General features: G+C 38.3%; 1 protein-coding gene and 1 long non-coding RNA gene across 8 annotated transcripts; one reads left to right on the top strand and one right to left on the bottom strand.

The window, feature by feature from the left end:
• Window positions 1-254: 254 nt before the first annotated feature.
• On the top strand, window positions 255-2,905 carry LOC144090832 (uncharacterized). The gene is made up of 4 exons (XR_013305523.1): window positions 255-296; window positions 1,669-1,740; window positions 1,818-1,961; window positions 2,803-2,905. It is a non-coding gene; the product is annotated as an uncharacterized LOC144090832 (long non-coding RNA).
• kdm2bb (lysine (K)-specific demethylase 2Bb) lies at window positions 2,901-21,838 on the bottom strand. Of its 7 annotated transcripts, XR_013305518.1 has the most exons (29): window positions 21,530-21,761; window positions 20,870-21,014; window positions 20,711-20,789; window positions 20,569-20,615; window positions 20,292-20,470; window positions 19,745-19,851; window positions 18,750-18,843; window positions 18,339-18,492; window positions 18,134-18,249; window positions 17,921-18,047; window positions 17,029-17,396; window positions 16,367-16,453; window positions 11,836-12,075; window positions 10,971-11,114; window positions 10,593-10,679; window positions 10,187-10,468; window positions 9,808-10,110; window positions 8,989-9,557; window positions 8,741-8,904; window positions 8,227-8,388; window positions 7,932-8,150; window positions 7,403-7,488; window positions 5,082-5,237; window positions 4,813-4,898; window positions 3,693-3,766; window positions 3,497-3,615; window positions 3,315-3,433; window positions 3,162-3,280; window positions 2,901-3,096 (listed from the first exon to the last, which is right to left on the bottom strand). XR_013305518.1 is itself a non-coding variant. In XM_077622688.1 (22 exons), the coding sequence occupies exons 1-22, from the start codon at window positions 21,572-21,574 to the stop codon at window positions 7,292-7,294; spliced, it is 3,915 nt and encodes a 1,304-aa protein (XP_077478814.1). In that variant the 5' UTR covers window positions 21,575-21,838; the 3' UTR covers window positions 6,562-7,291. The 7 variants fall into 7 exon arrangements, 3 of the variants coding, with proteins under 3 accessions (XP_077478814.1, XP_077478815.1, XP_077478816.1); XR_013305519.1 differs by lacking the exon at window positions 3,497-3,615; XR_013305520.1 differs by lacking the exon at window positions 3,693-3,766.
• Window positions 21,839-22,466: the final 628 nt, after the last annotated feature.

The raw sequence follows: 22,466 nt of genomic DNA, 5'->3' as shown, positions 1-22,466 counted from the left end.
AAACTTTTAATTGGTCAGATGGCTTGGAATAATGGTGAGTTGATGTAAAATACTAAGTCAAATGTTACTCAATATTCGGTGAAATTGGTTTACTAATACGCACTGTTTTATAGCATCAAGACCACAAAACTCACGACTATTCCACGTCATCTTCAAAACATAGGCAATGAGTTGGGAGGACAATATGGGCGTGGTTACGCCTATCGTCGACGTAGCTGAGTTCATTAAGCGCATGCGCAGTAACCCTTCCTTTTGGGAAGCCTGCCCACGCTGACGGTCGACAGCACGCCGACAAGGTAAGGAGTAGAGCAATTCACTAAATGCGTTTTTATCACGCTATCGGGAGATTTTTCAGCAATCAATTGAGCCCAAAACGCCAACAAATATCTTAGTTTAATGCCAGGTTTAGCACACCGTCGACAATTTTAAGTTTGCGCCTCTTTTCCTCACCGGTTCCGTGCTGTATGGTACTAGTTAGCATTAGCGTTAGCGTCACGATTTGACTTAAAAAGTATGTTGTCTGTTTTCTCTCCATTATTGAGTCGTGTAGCAAGACTTTAAATTTAATCAAACAACGCTGAGACATCAACCGACAGTTTGCTGGGTAAATGCTCACTCTAGAATGACATCGAGGCACGAATTAGTGTGTTATGTAATTATAGTTTTCATTGCGAGTGCTAAACACTAGTTGCCGATTTGTAATTGTTCTGTTTTTAGAAAAAAAATAACTTGTACAAAACTGTTAAGCCAATTTTCTCATAGCTGTTAACGTCAGTCTGTATATTTAATCGCCGTATACAAAACTATTAAGCCAACTTTCTCCTAGCTCACTGGTGTCAAAGCGGCGGCCCGGGGGCCAAATCTGGCCAGCCGCGTCATTTTGTGCGGCCCGAGAAAGTAAATCATGAGTGCCGACTTTCTGTTAGGATCAAATTCAAATGAAGATTATACATGTATATTATGTTTCCTGATTTCCCCCTTTTTAAACCAATAATTGTAGTTTTTTAATCCATTTTTTTCCTTTTTGTGTTTTTAGTTCAAAAAGCATTTAGTAAAATCTAAAAATAAATATATTTTAAAAGTTCTGTTTTCCACTCTAATATTGAACATATTCCCAAAAATATTTTGTTTCCTTTTGAAATGAAAAACAAATTATTATAAGATATTTTCCCTCATGAAGAAAAAAAAAAGCTCAAACATTTTTTTAGATCTATAAAAACTGAATATTTAGGGTTTTTGATATATTTTTTTAATCCAATTTAAATAGAAAAAAAATATCAAAATATTATTTCAGAAATGGTCCGGCCCATGTGAAATCGAGTTGGCGTTATTGCGAACCGCGAACCAACCCGAGTTTGACACCCTTGTCCTAGCTGTTAACGTCCGTCTGTATATTTAATCGCCTTGTCTGGAAAAGGAAAAGCAGCACTTGGCACTCGCTAACTCATTTTCATTCTTTATCTTGATCGTTTATAAAATTTCTTGTAAGATTTCTCTATCCCGTAATTGTTTGGCAACCCCCAAATACCTTGGTTAAATCAAGTTTTCACTGTTTAGCATCAAGATAAAACTACTTCCCCAAAAAAACAACTAAGCCTATCTGTTGAATCTCCAGGCTCTATATATGCTAACTTGTGCTTTTTTGTGTGCAATTTTTTTCCTGTTTAGCACCAAGATGCAGCTCTTCTAGCATGCCGAGAGCACTATTGAGGTTATAGAAGAGGAGACTGCCAGATCAAGGTAAAACTACAACCCCCCCCCAAAAAAAGTTGAATCTCCATTCTATATATTCTAACTTTTGCTATTTTTTGCAACAGGCCTGAGAGATCTTCCTTGCAAGTCGCCCACTTGAATCATATGGTGTCTCTGTACTTCTGAAAATCCAAATTAAATAAAAGCCTAAATCATCATGATGTTTCACTGGCCATTCATTTCCACAGCTCTTTGACTAAATCTTTAAGGTAAGGATCTCAGTTAGAGCAGGAATTCTAAGTATTTATTCCCAATTTTTTTTCTAAGTGTTTATTCCCAGTTTTTTTCTAATTTTAAAGTGTTTATTCCCTCAGCTTTTTTTTCTAATTTTATTTTCCAAATTTTATATTCCAAGTGTTTATTCCCCCAGCTTTTTTTTCTAATTTTATTCCCAATGTATCTACCCCATTTTTGTTCCAAGTGTATAGATATTCAAAAATTTTTCTAAGTGTATATACCCCATTTTTTCTGATTTTATTTTCTAAGTGTTTATTCCCCCAGCTTTTTTTTCTAATTTTATTTTCTAAATGTATCTACCCCATTTTTTTCTAATTTTATTTTCTAAGTGTTTATTCCCCCAGCTTTTTTTTCTAATTTTATTTTCTAAGTGTATAGCCCCCTTTTTTTCTAATTTTATTTTCTAAGTGTTTATTCCCCCAGCTTTTTTTTTCTAATTTTATTTTCTAAGTGTTTATTCCCCCAGCTTTTTTTTTCTAATTTTATTTTCTAAGTGTTTATTCCCCCAGCTTTTTTTTCTAATTTTATTTTCTAAGTGTTTATTCCCCCAGCTTTTTTTTCTAATTTTATTTTCTAAGTGTATAGCCCCCTTTTTTTCTAATTTTATTTTCTAAGTGTATAGCCCCCTTTTTTTCCTTCAAAATTTTATTTTCCAAGTATTTATTCCACCAGATTTTATTTCTAATATTTTATTCTAAGTGTTTATTACCCCAGTTTTTTTCCTAAGTGTTTACTCCCCCAGGTTTTCTTCTAAGTGTTTTTATTTTTTCCAGCTTTTTGTTTAAGCAATAACCATGCTGTCTTCATCTGCAGGTGGAGAAAAGACTGGCCAAACCAATCAACACTTCAATATGATGGCAACTCTTAAGAGCAAGAGTTAAAATGTTTTTCTGTTAATAAAAAGACATGTATACTTTGCAAGATCTTTTATTTTGAAAGAGTTACAAGATAGGCTCTGGCATAACACCAATATACTTTGCAAGTTCTTTTATTTTGAAAAAACTCATAGATTGGTTCGCCCAGGCCGTCCAGCATTTTGAAAAATCTGGTTTGCCTTCATCCATTTTCAAATGGACGAAGACACTCCCCTGGGCACCAGGTGAATTTCTGAAAATAAAAAAAAAAGGGGTCAATACACAAAGTTAATTAAAAAACCATTCACAAGGTCTTACCTTTTATTTTGAAAAACTTTGGAGATAGGTTCTGGCGTAACCCACAGCACCGAGAAATGAGGGGGTGCGTCAGCCTATCTGTACATAGGCAGGAAACCAGGTCCCCCTAGGGTGGAATTCTGGAAAAGTAAAAAACCATTCGCAAGGTCTTACCTTTTATTTTGAAAAACTTTGGAGATAGGTTCTGGCGTAACCCCCAGCACCGAGAAATGAGGGGGTGCGTCAGCCTATCTGTACATAGGCAGGAAACCTTGTCCCCCTAGGGTGGAATTCTGGAAAACAAAAAAGGGGTTCAATACCCAAAGTTAAGTAAAAAACCATTCGCAAGGTCTTACCTTTTATTTTGAAAAACTTTGGAGATAGGTTCTGGCGTAACCCCCAGCACCGAGAAATGAGGGGGTGAGTCAGCCTATCTGTACATAGGCAGGAAACCAGGTCCCCCTAGGGTGGAATTCTGGAAAACAAAAAAAGGGGGTCAATAGACAAAGTTAAGTAAAAAACTCAGACTGGTTCTCGCGTAACACCCAGCACCGAAAAATGAAGGGGGTTCGTCAGCCTATCTGTACATAGGCAGGAAACCTTGTCCCCCCCCCTTGGGTGGAACTCTGGAAAACAAAAAGGGGTCAAGGCACAATAGATTAAAGTTACATAAAAAAGAAATACAGAATAGGGCCTAATTAAGTCAAATTTAACTAAAAACACCTACATTTAGCTTTTTTCTCTAAAACATCAAAAGGGTACCCATTATTCAGACACTGCAAAAGGCAATATTAGACATACTTCTGATGGTCTGTTTTTTTTTTGTCTGCTGCAGAGACTAAAAAGTGATCTTAGTCTTTAAAGGCCCCTATCCAGTCTATTTTTCATGTTTTCCTCCAGACAAATAATCAGGATCTTGATGTGGTGGGAAATATAGAAAACACACTGGACAGGGGCCCACAAGGTACACATTACATGAAAATAATAAATAAAATAAATCCTACTTCAGACTTGAGTTTTTCAGTCTAATATTTCAAATCCATTCATTCTTAAAAATATAACTATCCCAAAAGCTTCCGTTTTCTCTTCTTATGCCAAGGAAAAAAATGTTAAAAATGACACCTGCACTATTGTTGAATAAATATCTTAGGTTTTGTCAAAACCACATTTAAAACTAAAAATGAAACGGTCCAAGCCCTGAGGTCTTTAAGAAAGTTAACAGGGTAAAAGTATATAATCTATTTGAGTGCACAGTTCCACTACATGGCAGATTTTTTGTACCAATTACCAATTTCGTCATACGCAGTTATCTGGGTATGATGACAAAGCCTATGTTCGATTATTATTTTTAAGTTCAGAAAGATGTGAAACTCAGAAGCTACTCCTACACTTGCCACTATAGTATATATTTTTTTAAATTAAAGTCAATAGGGATGACCCTACTTTAGTTTTTCATTAACCGCGATAATCGAGGGATTATTGATAATTCCTTACACGTCCACTAATGGCGTTTTTGCTATTAAAAAAACACCAAACTAGTTAGTGTTTTCATTCAAAAGTTGAATGTATCATGATGAAAAACGAGCCAATTGCGCAAAGCCTTGAATACTGAACGCTGACGTTTAAATATTACACGGATAGAGAAAATCGGAACTATTTAAAAATGACTCACTTTGTCATGGCGTCGACAAGATGCCCCTTTCTGGTCGTTTTGGCCACATTCTTGATGTTTCCCAGCAGTCTGTGCTCGTTGAGGGACTGAAACACACAATGGAATGATTTCTTTTTAAACAAAGAGCGATCGGTAACGCAATGTAGCCAATTTGTTTGCAAACATTTTGCTGTCTGCACACACATGGGGCTACATCACGTCAACGAATCATGCTCTTATCACTCTCAAGACGAGAACTGGGGCTTCGAAATCCCCAAATGACAACGTACCGAATGTGCTGCATCGTCCTGTGAGAAGTTTGTCAAGCTTTCTTCGGCAAATCGTCACTTTTGAGCTGCTCTGCAGTGCACGCCCGTGTTGCCTCCCGGCTGATCAACCATTTTGGCGTTTGACGTCGGCTATTTAAACTCTGACCTCGGCCACGCCTATTAAAAATAGATCACACAAAATGTAAATTGCTTTCATAATAACGTGCGTTAGTCAGTGTGTGTGTGTGTGTGTGGGGGGGGGGGGGGTATGGGGCTATAAATGCTTTTTGGTTGTACTTTAATACTTACAAAAAAAATACATTGTTTTCATAATAAGATGCATTAGTCAGTGGGTGGGGCGGAGGCGGGGCTGTAAATACGTGTTGATTGGGCACATACTTAAAAAACACATTGTTTTCATCATAACGTGCATTAGTTAGTGGGGGGAGCTGTCAATACTTTTTGGTTGGGCTTTAATCCTTTAAAATACAGTATTGCACATTATGAACATTGTGATGACATGCACTTTAGTGTTTGTTTTTTACTTCTAGACATTTAAATGATACTTGGCAGTAGTGTGCCTTCAGGGCCTTCTCTGCTGGCCTAAGAAATATCTGAATCTCAGACTGATGTTAATTATATTTTGTCCATGAATACTTATTAAATAGTCCACTCCCGTACTGGCTCCTGGCTCATTCACCATTTTGAAGAATGGCGGCGGCTATTTTTTACTCTGACCTTGCTTACGTCAATTAAAAGTAGACACAAAATACATTGTTCTCATAATAATGTATTAGAATATTCAGCCATTTTGGGTTGACAAAACCACTATTAAATCAACACAATATATATATATATATGTATATATATATATATATATATATATATATATATATATATATATATATATATATATATATATATATATATATATATATATATATATATATATATATATATATATTGCTTGTGCAGCTCGCTACAGATAGTTTGGTAGCTCTGGCTAGTCCATCTATCACTAGCCAATCATAGTTTATGAAAGCGATGACGTGTACGTATACATGAACGTACGTCTTTCCTTTGTCCTAAACATCATTTCTTATGAGTCGAAAAAAATTACATAATTCTATAGGTTCTTCAAATGGAACAATGTCGAAAAACAAAAACATCAAAATAAAAAAAAAGGGTTTTTATGCACATTTGTTCAAGTAAATGCAATCATTCTTTTGTTCCAGTGCAACAGCACCTTGAAACTAAGCTTCTTATGGGTGCATGCTGAGCAATATTTTACGTTCTTCACATAGTACAAAGGAATGACCACTAAGAGGTTAGGAACAAAGAAAAGAAAATATAAGCTCTGGAAAAAACAGATTTTTTGCTATTTTGGATATTTCTGCAATTAAAAACGCTGTATTTATATTTGAGCTGCGAGGAGAAAATACTTGTTTGGGGGATCGTTTTTTTCCAGTGCTGCAAAAAAATACAAGTGCACACCAATAAATTAGATGTTATTTTTTGTTTTACTGCCATAGACAGGTGTACTCATTTATTTTGGAGGGGAGGACTGCTCAACAGTTAATTTCAAACATGGAAACGATTTTGCTGCCACATAACTACCAGTAGATGGCAGAAATAAACCATTTTCAGTTATTAAAGTTTCTAGTGTTGATTTTAATGAAACAAATCCTTTTTTAATGCTTAGTGGTAAACAAAAAGGAAAAAGATAGAATATTGTTTTCCATCTTGTGGCAGAAGAAAGTTTTTTTTTCTTGTGTTTCATTGTAAAAATATTTTTGCCCCAAAGTTTTCCACCTTGTTCTAATTTATCAAACTGCACTTGCATATACGTTTTACACTTTACAGTGTCGGCATTTGTGTAATAGGTGCAATTTGTAAACGTTACACACAACATTAACACAAGTATGCTTAAATAAATATAAAACACGAAAAAACTAACACTGTGTATTGATTATCAATATCAGTAGTATAATACTGTACATGAAAGTAGTAAACGTTTTGTGTTACAAAAATAGTCACTTGAAAAGAACAAAAAGAGGAAATAAATTAAAGAAAAAAAAGATAATCAAAAGTTTAGAGACGCTTCCTCGTGCTATAGAATGGGAAGGTTTGTGTAAACTTTTGACACGTTCTGTAAATGTTCTTTACATTCTGGCTCAGTAGTTTGCGAGAGGGGGGCAACACACAGTGCCGCTATTCCTCAGTAGGTGGCGCTAATCGCAAGCAGCAGTTTGGATCCTCTGCAGTAGCTTGTCGTCGATCAGTTCGAATTGAACGCTGACCGACATCTCAGCCACGAAGCGCCGGCAGCCTTCTCTGCTCACCTGCTTGCAGAAGCGCAGGTCGATGTGGCGGATGCTGCCGCAACGTTTGAAGTAGCTCAGTGATTGGTCGGTTACTCTGTTGCACACTAGCGGGTCACAAACAGATTTATTTATATTAAAGATAAAGGTTTTTCAAAACCTTTTTTGAATTAAACGTGGCAATTCATATATCTGTATTGTTGTTGCATGTCTGTCACATACTCTCACTAGGAACAGATACATTATAATATTATAGTATTCATTTGATTAAACGCTTTCTCGATCAGGTAGGCTGTGGGCTACATAAGATGAAATGTGAAAAAACATATACACCTGGTGTTATACTTTTACGTATAACACCAGTTGTATATGTTTTTTTTTTAATTACCAAAAATAGTTTCGTGTTCTATAAAGTTTTTTTTAATGAACGATTCCAAATACAGAAAGTGATCATTTTTGTAACATGATTTATGTGTAACAAAAATATTAAAACAAGTATTTCGCTATTTGGGCTCTATAGTTGAGTTTTTATACATGAAAATGCTCCCACCTGAGAGGTTGACGTCGGTCAGGGAGTCCCGGGTGGTGGTCCCTGCGGCGGTCAGGATGTTGACGGAATGGTCGGTGACGTGGTTACAATAGCTGAGGTCCAGCTTGGACAGTGCGGCCATGTGGCGGATGATGAGGCGTAGCGTCGTGTCGGTCACGTCCAGGCCGGCCAAACGGAGGTCTTCAACGTTGCGCAACTTGCTACGGTTGTCCATCTGGCCTGTGCGGGGCCAAGGCAAGGCAATTATATATGTATCATACTTGAATAAGATTGAAAATAAAAGTAGGCTCTGTACCTGGCCTGTTATCGGTTGTGGGGGACAACAGGTCCTTCATTTGGGCGTCTTTCAATCCCTCCACCCACTGAACATCCAGTGTTTTCAGGAGAGGACAGCAGGAGGTGCAGAGAGCGGAGACGGCCGCCCACGAGCACCCCGACAAAAGGAGCACTCGCAAACCTGCGCACACCCGGTTTTCAACTGTAACCTCTCCGTTCAAAAAAACTGAGATTACCCTCTTCTCCTTTATCTGGCCAAACGAATGCTCAGTGGGGTTCTAATCTGGGGATTGAAAGATTGAAATGTCATGTTCTCAAACCATCTCCAAAGCACTAATATGAATCATTCTTCACAGACAATAAAGAATACATGCCCATATGTATTGCTAAATTGTCTATCTACATGTGTTGCTCCACTGGTTTTTCTTTCATAATTGCATATGAAATGGTTAAAGCACAACAACAAACTCTGGTAGTGTATCTTAAAATTATGCCGTAGCGCCCAATGACGATCCTGCATGTCATTTTAATACCTGGCAGTCTGTTGATGAGCCAGCTGAGTTGCTTCTTGGAGATGTTGGTCCAGCTCAGGTCCAGAATGACCGGTTGCCTCCTGATGATCCCGCTTAGCATGAGGGGTGTGATGGACTTGCAGCGGTTCAAATTGATGCGCTTCCACAGCCTCTTGTCGCAGCACCTGGCCACAAATAAAACACGCTTGACTCATGGATACCCTCCCATAGGTGGATTATTCCATTTGCCGTCCCACAATGCAACCGACCATCGGTTCCACGTCCTGCACACGCGCATACAAACGCAGAGATCTCGGAGGGCCAGGTGATCGAAGACGGACATCCAAGACTCGCGTCGCATGACGTGCTCTTTTCCGTCGTTAAGAAGGAGCCTGTCAGGTGGCGGGCTGATGGGAGGCGGTCTGATAACGTGGCGCTCCATTTGAATGCATTTGGGTGGCGAGTGGTAAGGCAGCGGGCGGGGAGAGAGGGGCCCCGGGGTGGGGTTCCGGTTCCATTTGAGGGGGGAGTGGCGGCGCGGCGTCCCGTTGGTTTCCCGCCTGTGTCGCAACCAGCCTCCGAGGTCGCCGCTGCCGTTGTTCAGAGGCCATCTCGGATCGGACGCCGCCGCGTCGTCGTTCTCGGGCTCCGCCTTGACAGGCCTGTGGTTCTGATTGGACGGGAGCTCCTCGGATTTCACCGTCTTTCTGTTTCTATTGGAAACTTCGGTTTTGGTGGTGCCATCTTCCGCCTTTAGCTTACTTTGAAACTGGTCCACCGAATTGTTTTGGTGGACGACGCCGTCTTCGGACTTGACGTGTCTGCGTTGATAGCGAGCCTTCAAGGTAGGGATAAACGATTAGTGACAACGATATCATGTGCCATCAATGGCAGTGGATGAGTCTAAAAAGGCTGAAAGAATCTAAGTACAGTAATCCCTCGAATATCGCAGTTAATGTAGACCAGACATAGCAGCGATAATCGAAAAACCTATTTGGCACATCTTTTTTAAATAACACATTTTATAGTACTGCATGTAATCTGAAAGGTCTAAACACTTAACACAATATGTGCCTTACAAGTGATACCTTTAACTTCGGTGACGATATCTCTGAGGTCTTCTCTTCATCCTCTTCGCTGCTTGATCCCCCCAAGGAGGTGCTTTTGAAGTGCTCGCTTTGTCCGGTTGTTAACGTTCTCCTCGGAAGACTCTGCAGGACTTTTGAGTTGTCCTCCTTTCTTTCCTCCTTATCGTCGTCTTCTTCCCGGTTGTCCAACAGCTTCCCGGACGTGACGTGGATCCTGTGGAAGGAGAATCCGTCTTCTTGGTCGTTCTCCGTTTTGATGTGGCGCAACAGCTTGGCGGTCAAAGGCTCGTCCAGCTTTGGGAGCTTTTCAGAGAGCCACCAGAGAAGCCCATCAGTGGGGGAACAATTTAGTGTATGAGATACTTATCTTGTTCCTTACCTTTCTTTTGACGTCGACGGGCTCGTCTTGCGTGTCAAAGAGCTTCCTCTTCTTCCTCAGAGGATTTTCCTCCTGTCTCGAACGAGGCGACCCATCCAAGGACAGCAAAGGGGGTCTTTTCTTCAGAAATTCCTCGTCCCGTTCGGCTTTTCTCTTGGTATAAAGAGTCGATGATGGAGAGGGCGTATCGGGCTCTTCTTTAACATCCCGGCATGGACGCGACTCTTTCAGTAGCGACCCGGGAAGGTTTGACGCGTACTTGAATCCGGGACCTCGTTTTTGCTATGGCGCCCAGAGAATAAATGCAGAAAACGCAATGATTTCATTTGTCTTGTCAGTGGAAAAAAAAACCTAAACATGATTTAGCCATGTAGTGACCAAATAAAACATTTGTTAAGGTGCTTACTTTCCCAGTTTTGCCAGCGTGGTTACATTTGGGACATTCCCAGCAGTTGGGCAGCTCATCATTGACAACACCGCTGGAATCTTTCACCTGAAAATAACGACGATATGGGGATGTGAAATTGTGAAAACGTTGAAATCAACCTCATTATGAATTCATCAATTTGGGTCAGGTCCATACCAATTGTTTTTTTTTTCATAAATAATTGAATTAAATTTGAAATATCTATTTTCTTCCAACTAGTATTTTTAAATATATTTTAGCTTTGAATTGTCGCCTATTAAGAATTATTAATACATTGTGATAACAAAAATAATTAAATCAATATTTCTGATGATCACAACCTCCAATATTTGAGTTATGGTGAAAATTTATGCTTGCCTTTAAACAGTGAGGGTGTACAATCTCGTTGCAAATAGAGCATTCCATCAGCATATAGTGGAACTTTTCCTCTTCTTCCTCCACCGTGTCCTCCTTGCCTGCTTCTCCGCAGACCGCGCACACTGCTGTGTGCGGCAGGACAGGCTAAACACAAACATTTATGAGTGAGAAAATGTTGAAAAAAACTGTAAACATACATTTTGGTATTTAGAAAAAAATACTAGCCATGAATGCAAAAACATCACAGAATATTATAAACGTGAGGTGAAACGTATTTAGCCTTTATGGGGCTTTCATTTAACGTATAGGGTAAAGGTACGCTAAAATGTAATTTTTTTTCGGTTTCTTGAAGTTCTTGACTCATTTCATTTTCGGTAAACAGGGATGTTTTAAATGCTTCTATTTACTCACACTATATACATTTTATATATACCAACTATTAACATTCTGGCTTGCATGACCCAAAATGTGAATTCCACATCATGTTTTTAAATGACCAAAAATAGTTCCTCGCCCTACAAAAGGGTTATTAAACAAGTTACACCTTGCCCACAAGTGAGTTGCACTGTGACAATTCTTCACTAGCGATTCTCTACACAAGAGGGCAAGTGGTGCTCCTTGGTGTCACCATAGCAACCATCTGGATGAGGCTTGAATGAACAAGTCCCCAAAGTGAAAGTCTAAAAATAGCAGTGGTACAATAACAACTAAAGAAGGTGATTTCTGCATAAAGAGGGATGTTGAGCAAATAGGAAAATTGGATGTATTAATGTTGGCAACGATCATTCGCTGCCAGCCTCGTCTGTCAGCGTCAATGGGGCCGAGATTGAATCATGGGTGTATAATGAGAGAGAAGTGGACGTACTGCAATGCACTGTCTCATGATACAGGACTGCTTCATTCGTCCTGGCCCACCAAATTTCTTCATGTCCTTGCAGAAATGGCACTCGCCACACTCGCTTCGCAGGCAGGCCTCGCATTTGCGGCAGCGGGTGCGCCTTCTCCTGGCGCTCGATGTGCTGGCGCCGCCGCGGCCCGTAGTTGGCTTAGGAGCCGATGCCGGGGAGGTCACCATCTTGGGTTTGGGTCGGTGTGGAGGTCGGGCCTACGGGTAAAATAAAAATGTTAATTTAAAACAAAAAGGAAAAAAGGTACGAAAATAAACTTTTATGTTCAAGGGTAAATTTGAAATGTCTAATTGATAAATGGTTGTGTATTGGGGGAAATTACCAGAAAGTGTCTATTTGTTATTTACAATGAATAAATATTATAATAAAATTAATTGGAAAAAATTAGGTGTGTAATTCAGTACTCATTTCATTATTTACAATAAAGAAACTAATTTCAATAAATAAAATAAACAAGTGTTATATTAAAAATGTACAACTGTTGTACTTTAGTGCTATGCATCTTTTCATTTAGAATTAATGAAACATTAAATAAAATACAAAATGTCAAGTAGATGATACATGAAAAAATCAATGTATTTTACATTTCTTCCCAATAAATCATCCACTTAAAAGAATACATGAATAAAGCCGTTTTCAACAAATTAATATTAATGTTAAATTTCACATAATAATTACAAATATATTTTTTTTAAATTAGAATTTTTTTCAAGAGGCAGATTGAATGAAGTAGAACTGTGAAAAGCAACATTGACGTGGAAACAGAGGAGTTCAGAACAATCACAGATCGATTCAGCCTTTGCAATGATAGTAAAAACTGGAATAATTGCTGGTTAATTCTCCTCTGGCATGAAAAGAAAAGAATGCTGAGGTGGGAGATGAAGAGAAAGAAAAGATCCATCAAGACAACGTTCCCCGGAGGCATCATCCACATATAGCTCCTCACTTACTGGCTGCATGTTTCCACTTCAAAGAGGAAGCAGACGCTCTTTGCTCCGTTTTCACTCTCTGGCAGCCATTATTGTGAGTTACGGAGGAAGGAGGGCTCACATTTACAACGCCGCGTGCTAAATGTGCTCCATTTCAGACAACTGGGAAATTGAGATGCCTTTGATCTGGGTCATTATTGATCCTAATGTATTCTTCGCTCTGGTGCCAAACATCAACATGGCTGCTGGTTTAATACACTACAATACAGTATGTACGCTTACTCTTACAATTTTATAATTCTTGTACCTTTATCTCTCCTTCCTTCATAGAGTAAATACACAGTCTACACACCCTTGTTCAAAACTTATCCATGTTTTTTTTCCCCATTAACTTGGTTGTGGAAATAAAATCAAATAAAATACAGCAGTCCAGCTGCAGTTTTTTTTATCCTGACAAAAAAAACCCATCAAGAAATGGCGCCTATCCTAATTCAAAATCAGATGTAGCTGAGTGCAGATATATTTTCTTCTTCTTCTTCAAAACATCAGCATAGCAACAGCCCAGTTCTGAAACACGCGCACACGCGCTCACACAGAACCAATAAGATCTGTATTGACACAATGAAAGGAAGAAAAGCACAGAGCGCAACATTATTGGAATAGTCTGGTAAAATTCGGGAGGCAGTCAAATGTGAGGCTACCCGACGGGATTAGTGGGAGATACTGAATGGGATGTAATCTGGCCTGGTCTGGATTTGAGGGGTTACAAAAGGGGATTACGGATAGATATATTTGTTGAACACTGAGGCTGCCATTTTGGATTAAATGTTGTGACAAAAAAGGTGTCTTGAAAGTTAGAATGACTAATAATTACACTAGTTGGGCAAATTCAAAAATATTCTTTTCCTTTAAGATTGTAGTCACCATAGCACCCCATTCTATGCATCAAAAAAAGTACAGTATGTCTTCTGTATCCTCCTCTCGAAAACTATCCTTACATTTTCATTGAGTGTTTCTCATCAGCCAATGTCCATCCAATCTCACATTCTCAAATTTTGTTATATAAAACTTGTCTAAATGAGCCCAAATCAAAATCGGGAATATTAACAGATGTTAAATGCTAAATTGACACATTCTTTTCGCTGAAGCCAACAAATGGGTTACGGATTTGGAGGATTCGCCATTAGAAAAAGTGGTCACTGTCTATGTCCAATATTTTGGACACATCAATATTTCTTCCTTTGTATTCAAAACCGCTTGTCCTCACGAGGGTCTGTAGGGTGCTAGAGCCTATCCCACCTTATAACAGAAATAGCCTAGGTACACCCTGAACTGTTTGCCAGCCAATCACAGCACTTACCAACATGTCTCCACTATTTAAACATGAACAGAACCCAGAGAAGTCCAGACTGATGCATTCTTTCAACAATAAAATAGTCAAAAATGTAAAAACTGCTTTGGTGAAACGTAACTGCTTTTGTAAAATATGTGCACAACGCCTTAAAATATTCCAAAGCCAATTAATCAAATTGTGTAAGGCACATCAGCAGATATTGTATTGTTGTCCAAGCCTTTGATTGTTGACTCTTTCAGTGCCATTGACAAGGATAAATGTCTAATTACATGCCTTTCATCCTCTTGCTGAGAATAATTTTTCAACTAGTTGTCAGTGAATTCTTCATTCACTGCCATCCCTCCCAGTTCAAATAGATTGGATGCCTATCAACATCAGTGCCTGCCAATGTGTTAAATAGTAGTGGTTAAGCCAACTGCATTCACATGCACTCATTTAGTACTTGAGCAACAAACAATATTATCATTGTAGTACAAAGACAGAACAAAGATTCTCTGTGCATTTGCCCTCTGTCATGCCGATAACCCTGAAAAGTAATAAAATAAAATAAAAAAATACAGAAGAACGAATGTACTGTTTTACAGTCATTTCTATCCCTCTTTATAACATCCAATCACAACCCTCAGGCTTTCAGCCCCAAAAGCACGCCTACTCTTGCAGGATTTATAGCAGTCAAAACACGTGAATGCGAGCAAATAAATAAAGGAAAGGGAATTGAATCTGCGTGTGTATCCCCAGGTAGCTGTCTTCCTGCTGCGCTGCAGGACTGCTGCATGCATGCATTCCTCTAGTGGCCTCCTGACTATGCAAGCCTGCTTCAAAGAGGGGGGTATGGGGGGGGAAACGTGCGGGGTGGGAGGGGGCTAACCTGCTCCGAGTCGGAGTCGTAGTCCTCATCATCGGCGCTGAGCGACATGGCCATGGCGGCTGTTTCACACGCTGTCCAGTGCGAGACCAAATGACATGGCTGCACTCTCCTCCCTCTAAGCGCTCCCTTCCTCCCTACCACTCCACAATACCACCAGCAGATGTCGGCGCCACAAGACCAGCCTGCCTCATTATTATGGGATGCGCGGCCAATGGGAGCCTGGATGCGTCCAAACAGATGCACTCCTCCAATCAGGAGAGGAGGTGCGCTGATTCTCAGGAATTATCACACAGAGCCAATATAAAGCGAAGGCATCGCGTTACAGAAAGTACAAAAATCACATGGATTCATTATTTAGTAAGAAAAATACAATATTAGCTTTTCTTAGTCTTAAAATGTTTGAATTGTACTTGAAAATGAATTTCAATTTGATTTGTTTTGAATCTGCTGAATTAAAAAATATGCAATGTGATCAAAATAAATAATTTATATTGTAAAATATAATTGATATAATTTAATAACAGATCTATTTTGCTAAAAAGCTAATTTTACCCATGAAATCAGATTTTCTTACTACAACCCATTAAAAAAATCTACTATATTCTTGCTCCCTTAAGTCTCTGGCGATTGTTATGACCAAATAAAATGTTAAAGTCAAATATAGATGAAATCTATCCCACAACAATAAATTCAAATTCTTCTCATGTTGCAGAATATATACATTACTGTATTTTTTCTGCATATCTTAAGTAATGTTGGATTCAAAATGGCAGATAGGTCAGCACCCAGTGTGAGGCTAATATGCACGTTTTTATGGTTGTAGCATTTCTCTCCTGACGAGGGGAGCTTCACTAAAAAAATTTGACCATCACAGAGCCAAAAAAAGACAGATGGCATTGCACTGCAAGAAGGTAAATGGTCACACAGAATCCCCCCACCCACTTCACCTCCCCCTCACATACACACACAGGCATGGTAGGCAGCAGGTGGCCTTCACATCCATATATTATTATATTATAGGGTAAGTCAACTGGCTATGCGATGCTATTTATACCCATGCATATTAATTGAAAATTAGAGATTATTAGAAATTATTCTCATAACATTCTAACTGATTTATAGAATAAAAAAATGTCCTATTTCCTAGAAAATAAATCTAAACATATCACTTCATGGCTCAGTGACACACACTGTATTTATCCTTCTACTTGAAGATTACTGGTCAAATAAAGAATATTTTTTCTTCCATTTTGAAAAAAGTCAAACCTTGGTAAAAGAGTGGAGAGAAATGAAAAGAAATATAAGAATGAAAAATGGAAAGAACGATAAGAGGATACCTTCATTGATTTCTTTGGCCAGAAAACAATCGGAAGTCCAGTGATGGCTAATTTGGGGTCATCATCGGCATGTTCCTTTAAGAGAACCTACAAATAACAGGAAAAATGGTTAATGGAAGAGAATGAGTCACTTATATGCTTTATCTTTGTACTTACTTTACTGTAAGGCAATGTTTTTTTCTTCTGCAATTAGTGTGATTTTTTTTTCTTGTGAAATTTGAAAAAAAATGAAACACAATCTATTACTTTGTTCCGAAATAAAACCTCTTTTGATATTGCATTTCTTTCTAATGGAAGAAATATGCCTGAGGTGAAAGAAAATTAATTTGTTATATTTAGAAAATCCAGCTTAACCACGGGATCATTATTTATTCCTAAAATAAACTATAGCTTTACTTACAAAACATCTTACTGTATTTATCTTAACATGTTTTTGTTTAAAAAACAACTTCCTAAACCTCCTTTCGTAAACCAAGTTTCCAATGTATTTTTTTTGAACTATTATGACTACAACTTGATTGGGAAAAAAAACTACAACTAGATCTAAAAAAACTACTACTTTCTTTCTAAATAATACCTTAAAAAATATTGATTATGCTAAATTTTGTTTAAAACAATTATCCTTTACCTGTGTAAATTATTCAGAGTTTTTCTACACTTACTTTCATGTCCTCCAGCAGACCGAGCGGGTTCTCCAATCCCTCCGGAACGCATTTCTTATGTTCAGGTAGCGACTCCAGCTTTTCTACCAGCCTCTTCAGCCCGTTGATTTCAAATTCCGTCAGATGAGTCCACTTATTTTGTGACTCCGAGGTCATTGATTCCGAAAAGTCTGTGGAGATGGAGACGAAAGAACTGTCCTCAAAGTTTGCGGTCAAACTGGCTTTCAGTTTCAGGTGCTGCTGGTTGGAAACCAACTCCTGTTTTTCATCCAGGTCATCCCGCAGCTGTGAATCACACCAGTCCTCCTCATTGTCCCGACTTCTTGAATCGGAACAGGGGCTTCCCATGTCGACTTTTGTCTCGTAGTCTGCAAAAACATGAAAAAGATAGAAAATAGTTTATTTTTACATTCAAAAATAGCTTGCTTCTCTCATAAATAGTTATACTGGGAAATATTGTTGAGTGACTTCCAAGCCCATTATTGGAAAATTGTCGCCCTAATTGCGTGGTAATTATTATCTAACAGCAAAAAGCACTACTGTTATAAAAAAAACACATACACATACACACAACACAAATATATGGTGTATAAATAAGTTATTGACCGTGAAGGTAAACACATATCCACTATCTATACTACTTTGGGGGGAAAAAAAGAGTAGCTACTAAAATAAGCAAACACTTATTTGTTAATAACTCTTTTCTCCTTTAAGAACTTGTTCGTCAAATAATTAATAGTATTTAAAGACACATCATGACTGTGATATAAACTCGCCCATATTACGATGTTTCTTAATTTCATATCGCCAAGCTTTAGTATGTATTTATCTCAAGCATAGTAACGTTTTTGAGTGCTTGTGATATAATAATTAAAACCTTAATTGTGCTGACCCATGAATAAAGGCTCCTTATTGATGTCCTGAGAAAGGTAGGACCGTTTGCTCAGGCAGTGAATGTATCTCTCCAAGACGTACCAACACATCTCGTAGTAGAAGGGGAAACGGAATTTGGAGTGAACCTGGGAAAAAATATAAAAGGGAAAAAAATAAATACATGATAACATAATTTTAATTTTTATGTCTTTCCTATACTGACATCTCACACCTTTGTACGGTTCTCGATCTCGTGGATGGTGAGCTGCATAGGAATGTTAAAGCTGTGCAGAATGTTGCCGCCGAAAACTAGCGTGTCCTCAGGTGTGTACACTGCATGAATCCAACCTAAATCATATGGAGAAAAAAAAGAAATGTATTTGAGACTGGTGAGATGCAGTCATACTTTAATGAACTTGTTTTAAATGGGAACGCACCAGACGGGATAAAGAAAGTATATCCCTGCCTGAGTTCCACTCTCTGGCAGCCATCAGCACGATCTCCAAGGAAAATGTCGCTCTGCTTTCCCGACAATACCCAGTCCTCGTATAGAGCGAGGTTGTGGAGCGTTGGAGGCACCAACCAGAAGACCTAAGGAGAAGCATTCAACAGTCAAACTGTCATCAACCGATCATTAAAATATTTTAAACAAAGACATTTTAGATTTAAAAGAGAACATGTAATACAAAAACTTTTTTATGGGTATGAAACTCTTGAAAAAAATATAGCATTATTTATATCACAGTGATGTCAAATGTTACTCATTTTTTAATGACTAATTTGATCTCGAAAGATATACTTTTTTCTTAAAACGAACAGTTGCTATGACAACGCCACTGCATACATACTTTTTGCCCCTTGAAGACATGATACCACACTGAGGTTCCCCCAAAATCAATGTGGAAGTCGGTATAGCAGCCTTTTACACTCATCAAACAATATCTAGGATAGAAACACACATACAGAAATATAGGGTAAACACACACGTGTACATCTAGAAACGAAAAAATACTAGTAGAATAATGCTGGAAATGGCGCTGAGCCTAGAAAGGGATAAAAATTGAAGAGTGATGAAGTCTCCAAGGGACATTAATAATTCAGTCATCGTGCAGGATGCGAGTCCGCTGAGATGAGCCTTAATTTTATGGGAGAGAATCTCAGGAGGAAGGAGAAAAGAACATAACCGGGGGTGGTTATTTGAACAGCGGTACACCAAGTGTGCCTTTTGAGACAACCAAAATTATATACAATCCTGCAAAATATTTTTCACCATATCATTACACATTGGTCAATAGAGGAACCTTCTCCCAGCCTGAAAAACAATAAACATGTAAAGAAAGGCAACGTGGGACAGCTAACCTTGGCTCTCTAGCATCAGAAATGTCCTCAAACTTCTAATACGTCAGCTCAAAGTGATATCTGAATCCCCTATATTTACATTAAATGTGTCCTCATTATTTGATGTTATTATATTTTACATATGCCAGTGACTACTGTGTGTTTTCCTTTTATAACCAGACACGTACCAACATTTTTGATTTTATATGTATGTATATATGTTATGTACATAGATAGGCATCCAGTTACACGATCTTTTTAGAGTGACATTATAAAATGATCACTTTTGGGAATGAATAATAGAAATCTGGCTTATGAACAGTGCTCTGAGTATGTGCAAGAGGTAAAAAGGGTGGGGGTGATTGTTCACCCAGAGGGAGAAATTGGAATGGTATGAAAAAAAGGAGCAAAAGAGAAAAGGGCCCTCCAGCGACAATTAAAAGCACTAAGAGAAGTTGGGAAAAGACCATGAACAAACAATTTGATCTCTGAATAGCTGGCCTACCTTTGCACTTTGGGATATTTCATCTCTGAGATCATGTTGGTGCCTTCTGTTTGGCTCTGCTTTAGATATGAAGGCCACATGTTGTCCACCCAGTCGACCTGATCAACCTGAGAGGTTTCAAAACAAACACTGCATATTTTGTTATTCATCTAAAGTCAGACCTCTACTTACAAATTCCTCTAGGTACGAAATTTTCAGGTTACAATTTTTTTATATCCAAACGAGTGACTTGAGATACTAAAAAGATCCAAGTTAAGAAAACCCTCCAAAAGTAAATGCATTTCCTATATTGTCGCTAATGCCTATATTCTCACTTTAGAACATCGCTACCCTCTAGTGGGCTCTCATTTCATCGCTCTCATTCTATCTCATAATAAAAGCATTCAATTCAATTCAATTGGCTGTCTCACAATAACCACTATCTATGTTTCAAGATTAAATGCTAAATTCTCCCCTTATTAATGATTGCTATTCCCCTTATTAAGCTGTACAAATTCATTTACCATTTTCATATTGAATTGTGGCTGGACAAAGGATAGTGACGTACCACAGTGGGTCTCCTGATGAGATTTTCCAGCTTTGTGTGGCTGAACTCCAAGCTGATCACATTGAATAATTTGTCACGTTCTTCTTCCGGCGTCTCGTAGTAGCGCACAAACTGGGCCATGCTCATTTCTGAGCCCTTCTGAGTGCTCACGTCCATCACGTCCACGGAGCGACGGCTGCCTGAAAGTCCAGTGGATAAAAAGGTCAACACTTCTTTGCACTTTTGACGTAGACAATATTTTGTTTTTACATTTTAGTGTGTGTGACATTACACATACCAACCAAGCCTTTAATTTCTGACACAGTAAATTCCGGAGCAGGCATTCTGCGCACATTTAAGAAGACCAGTTTTACTCAGTTTATAGTAATTAGACAGTATTACACTCAAAATAGAATAAGTAGAAAATAGCAGGCACTTACATGATCCCTAGTCCTTCTTTCTCTTTGAAAATAAGTGGAACTTTTAGGGCCTCCCGTTGTACATACTCATAGGTAAAGTCTATAAGCAGGAGTGAGATTTCTTTTTATATATATACAAATAAACATATCAGTTTAGACGATTCTGTGTAAATAGTTTACCTTTAGCTTCCATGACATGCACAAAGTTGGCAGTGTAGTTGTCATTGGCCAGCTTGTCTTCCACGCTGAATCCTCGGATGTTGACCATCTCCTCCACATCAGACAGGTCCTCATTTTCGTCATACAGCCGCCGGCAGATGGAACGCTGCAATATTCAAAAATATTAACTTAAATTCATGCTCATACAAGTGGACTTCCCAATTCATAATTTTTGTCGATTTATTGTTTTATTGTACACATTTCTTGCGTTTTTTTTCTTGTCTTATTTCTGTTCCTCCCACATTCCACAAACATGCATGGTAGGCTGAGTGGACACTCTAAATTGCCCCTAGGTATGGGTGTCAGTGTGCATGGCCCTGCGATCGACTGGCCACCGATTCAGGCTGTCCCCTGCCTCTGGCCCGGAGACAGCTTGGATTGGCTCCAGCACCCCCCGCGACCCTTATGAGGATAAAACGGTTCAGAAAATGAGATCAGATGAGAGATGGCGTGTTAAACGCCTTTAATTATTACTCCTACTAGTACTATTACTACTACAACGACCACTACTACTTCTACTACCACACGTTGGACGGTACAGATTTATCTCGGCTAACTAATTAGCTCGAAGCCTCTCCCCTCTCCTCGATTAAAACAACGCCAAGGATCGCGATTACCCACCAGCCGGCGGCCAGACTCGGCACACCTTTCCCCAGCGTGAGCCATCGCCTGATTGAGGACGCAGTCGCGTCCACTCGTTTAGACTCGAAAGAGCATCTCCATGCGTACCATGCAGCACGCCAAACAGGTCCACAACAAGGGAACCATGTTTTTGTGTGTTACGTCATTGTGAGAAACCAAAACATTGGCGGAAAGCGTCACTTTTTTTCTTTCGGGTTTATTTTTTTTTGCCCTGCAAAAGAAAATACATTTTTTTCAGCCTTTGATAAATAGATCGCATTTGATTGAAAGCTGATCATTTTTAGACAAAGTGGATAAGATAAATATAAAAACAGATGTCCAACATTAATAACACAACAATCTACAACATTTCGCAAAACAATCTAAATGTGAACTACAGCTAGCGCACAAACCTATTACCTGTATAATTCATTTTTAATGTTATTATTATTAGTAGCCGACAAGTGTAAATAAACCAACCTGCTCTCAAGGCCTCGCCCCCATCGCTTCCGGGTTAGAGTGAGCGCACCTTTTTCGTTGGCTAAAATGGGAACTAAGCGCTTTTTTATTGGCTGCCTCGTCCTAAGCGTCAACAATTACATCAACGTCTAAAACTGCAATGTAAGGCAAATGTACTTTTTGTAATTGTGCAATTATCAATACAATGATGTAATATATATGCATATATAGGCATATATTTAAATATATATGTATGCATATGTATGCATATATATAGTATATATATGTATATCTATATATATATATATATATATATATATATATATATATATATATATATATATATGCATATATATATATATATATATATATATATATATATATATATATATATATATATGCATATATATATATATATATATATATATATATATATATATATATATATATATATATATATATATATATATATATATAT

This window comes from Stigmatopora argus, chromosome 16, assembly GCF_051989625.1.
Source record: "Stigmatopora argus isolate UIUO_Sarg chromosome 16, RoL_Sarg_1.0, whole genome shotgun sequence".
NCBI classification, from domain to species: Eukaryota; Metazoa; Chordata; class Actinopteri; order Syngnathiformes; family Syngnathidae; genus Stigmatopora; species Stigmatopora argus.
The sequence above is the reverse complement of the archived record's forward strand: the minus strand, read 5'-3'. Positions and strand labels throughout refer to the sequence as shown.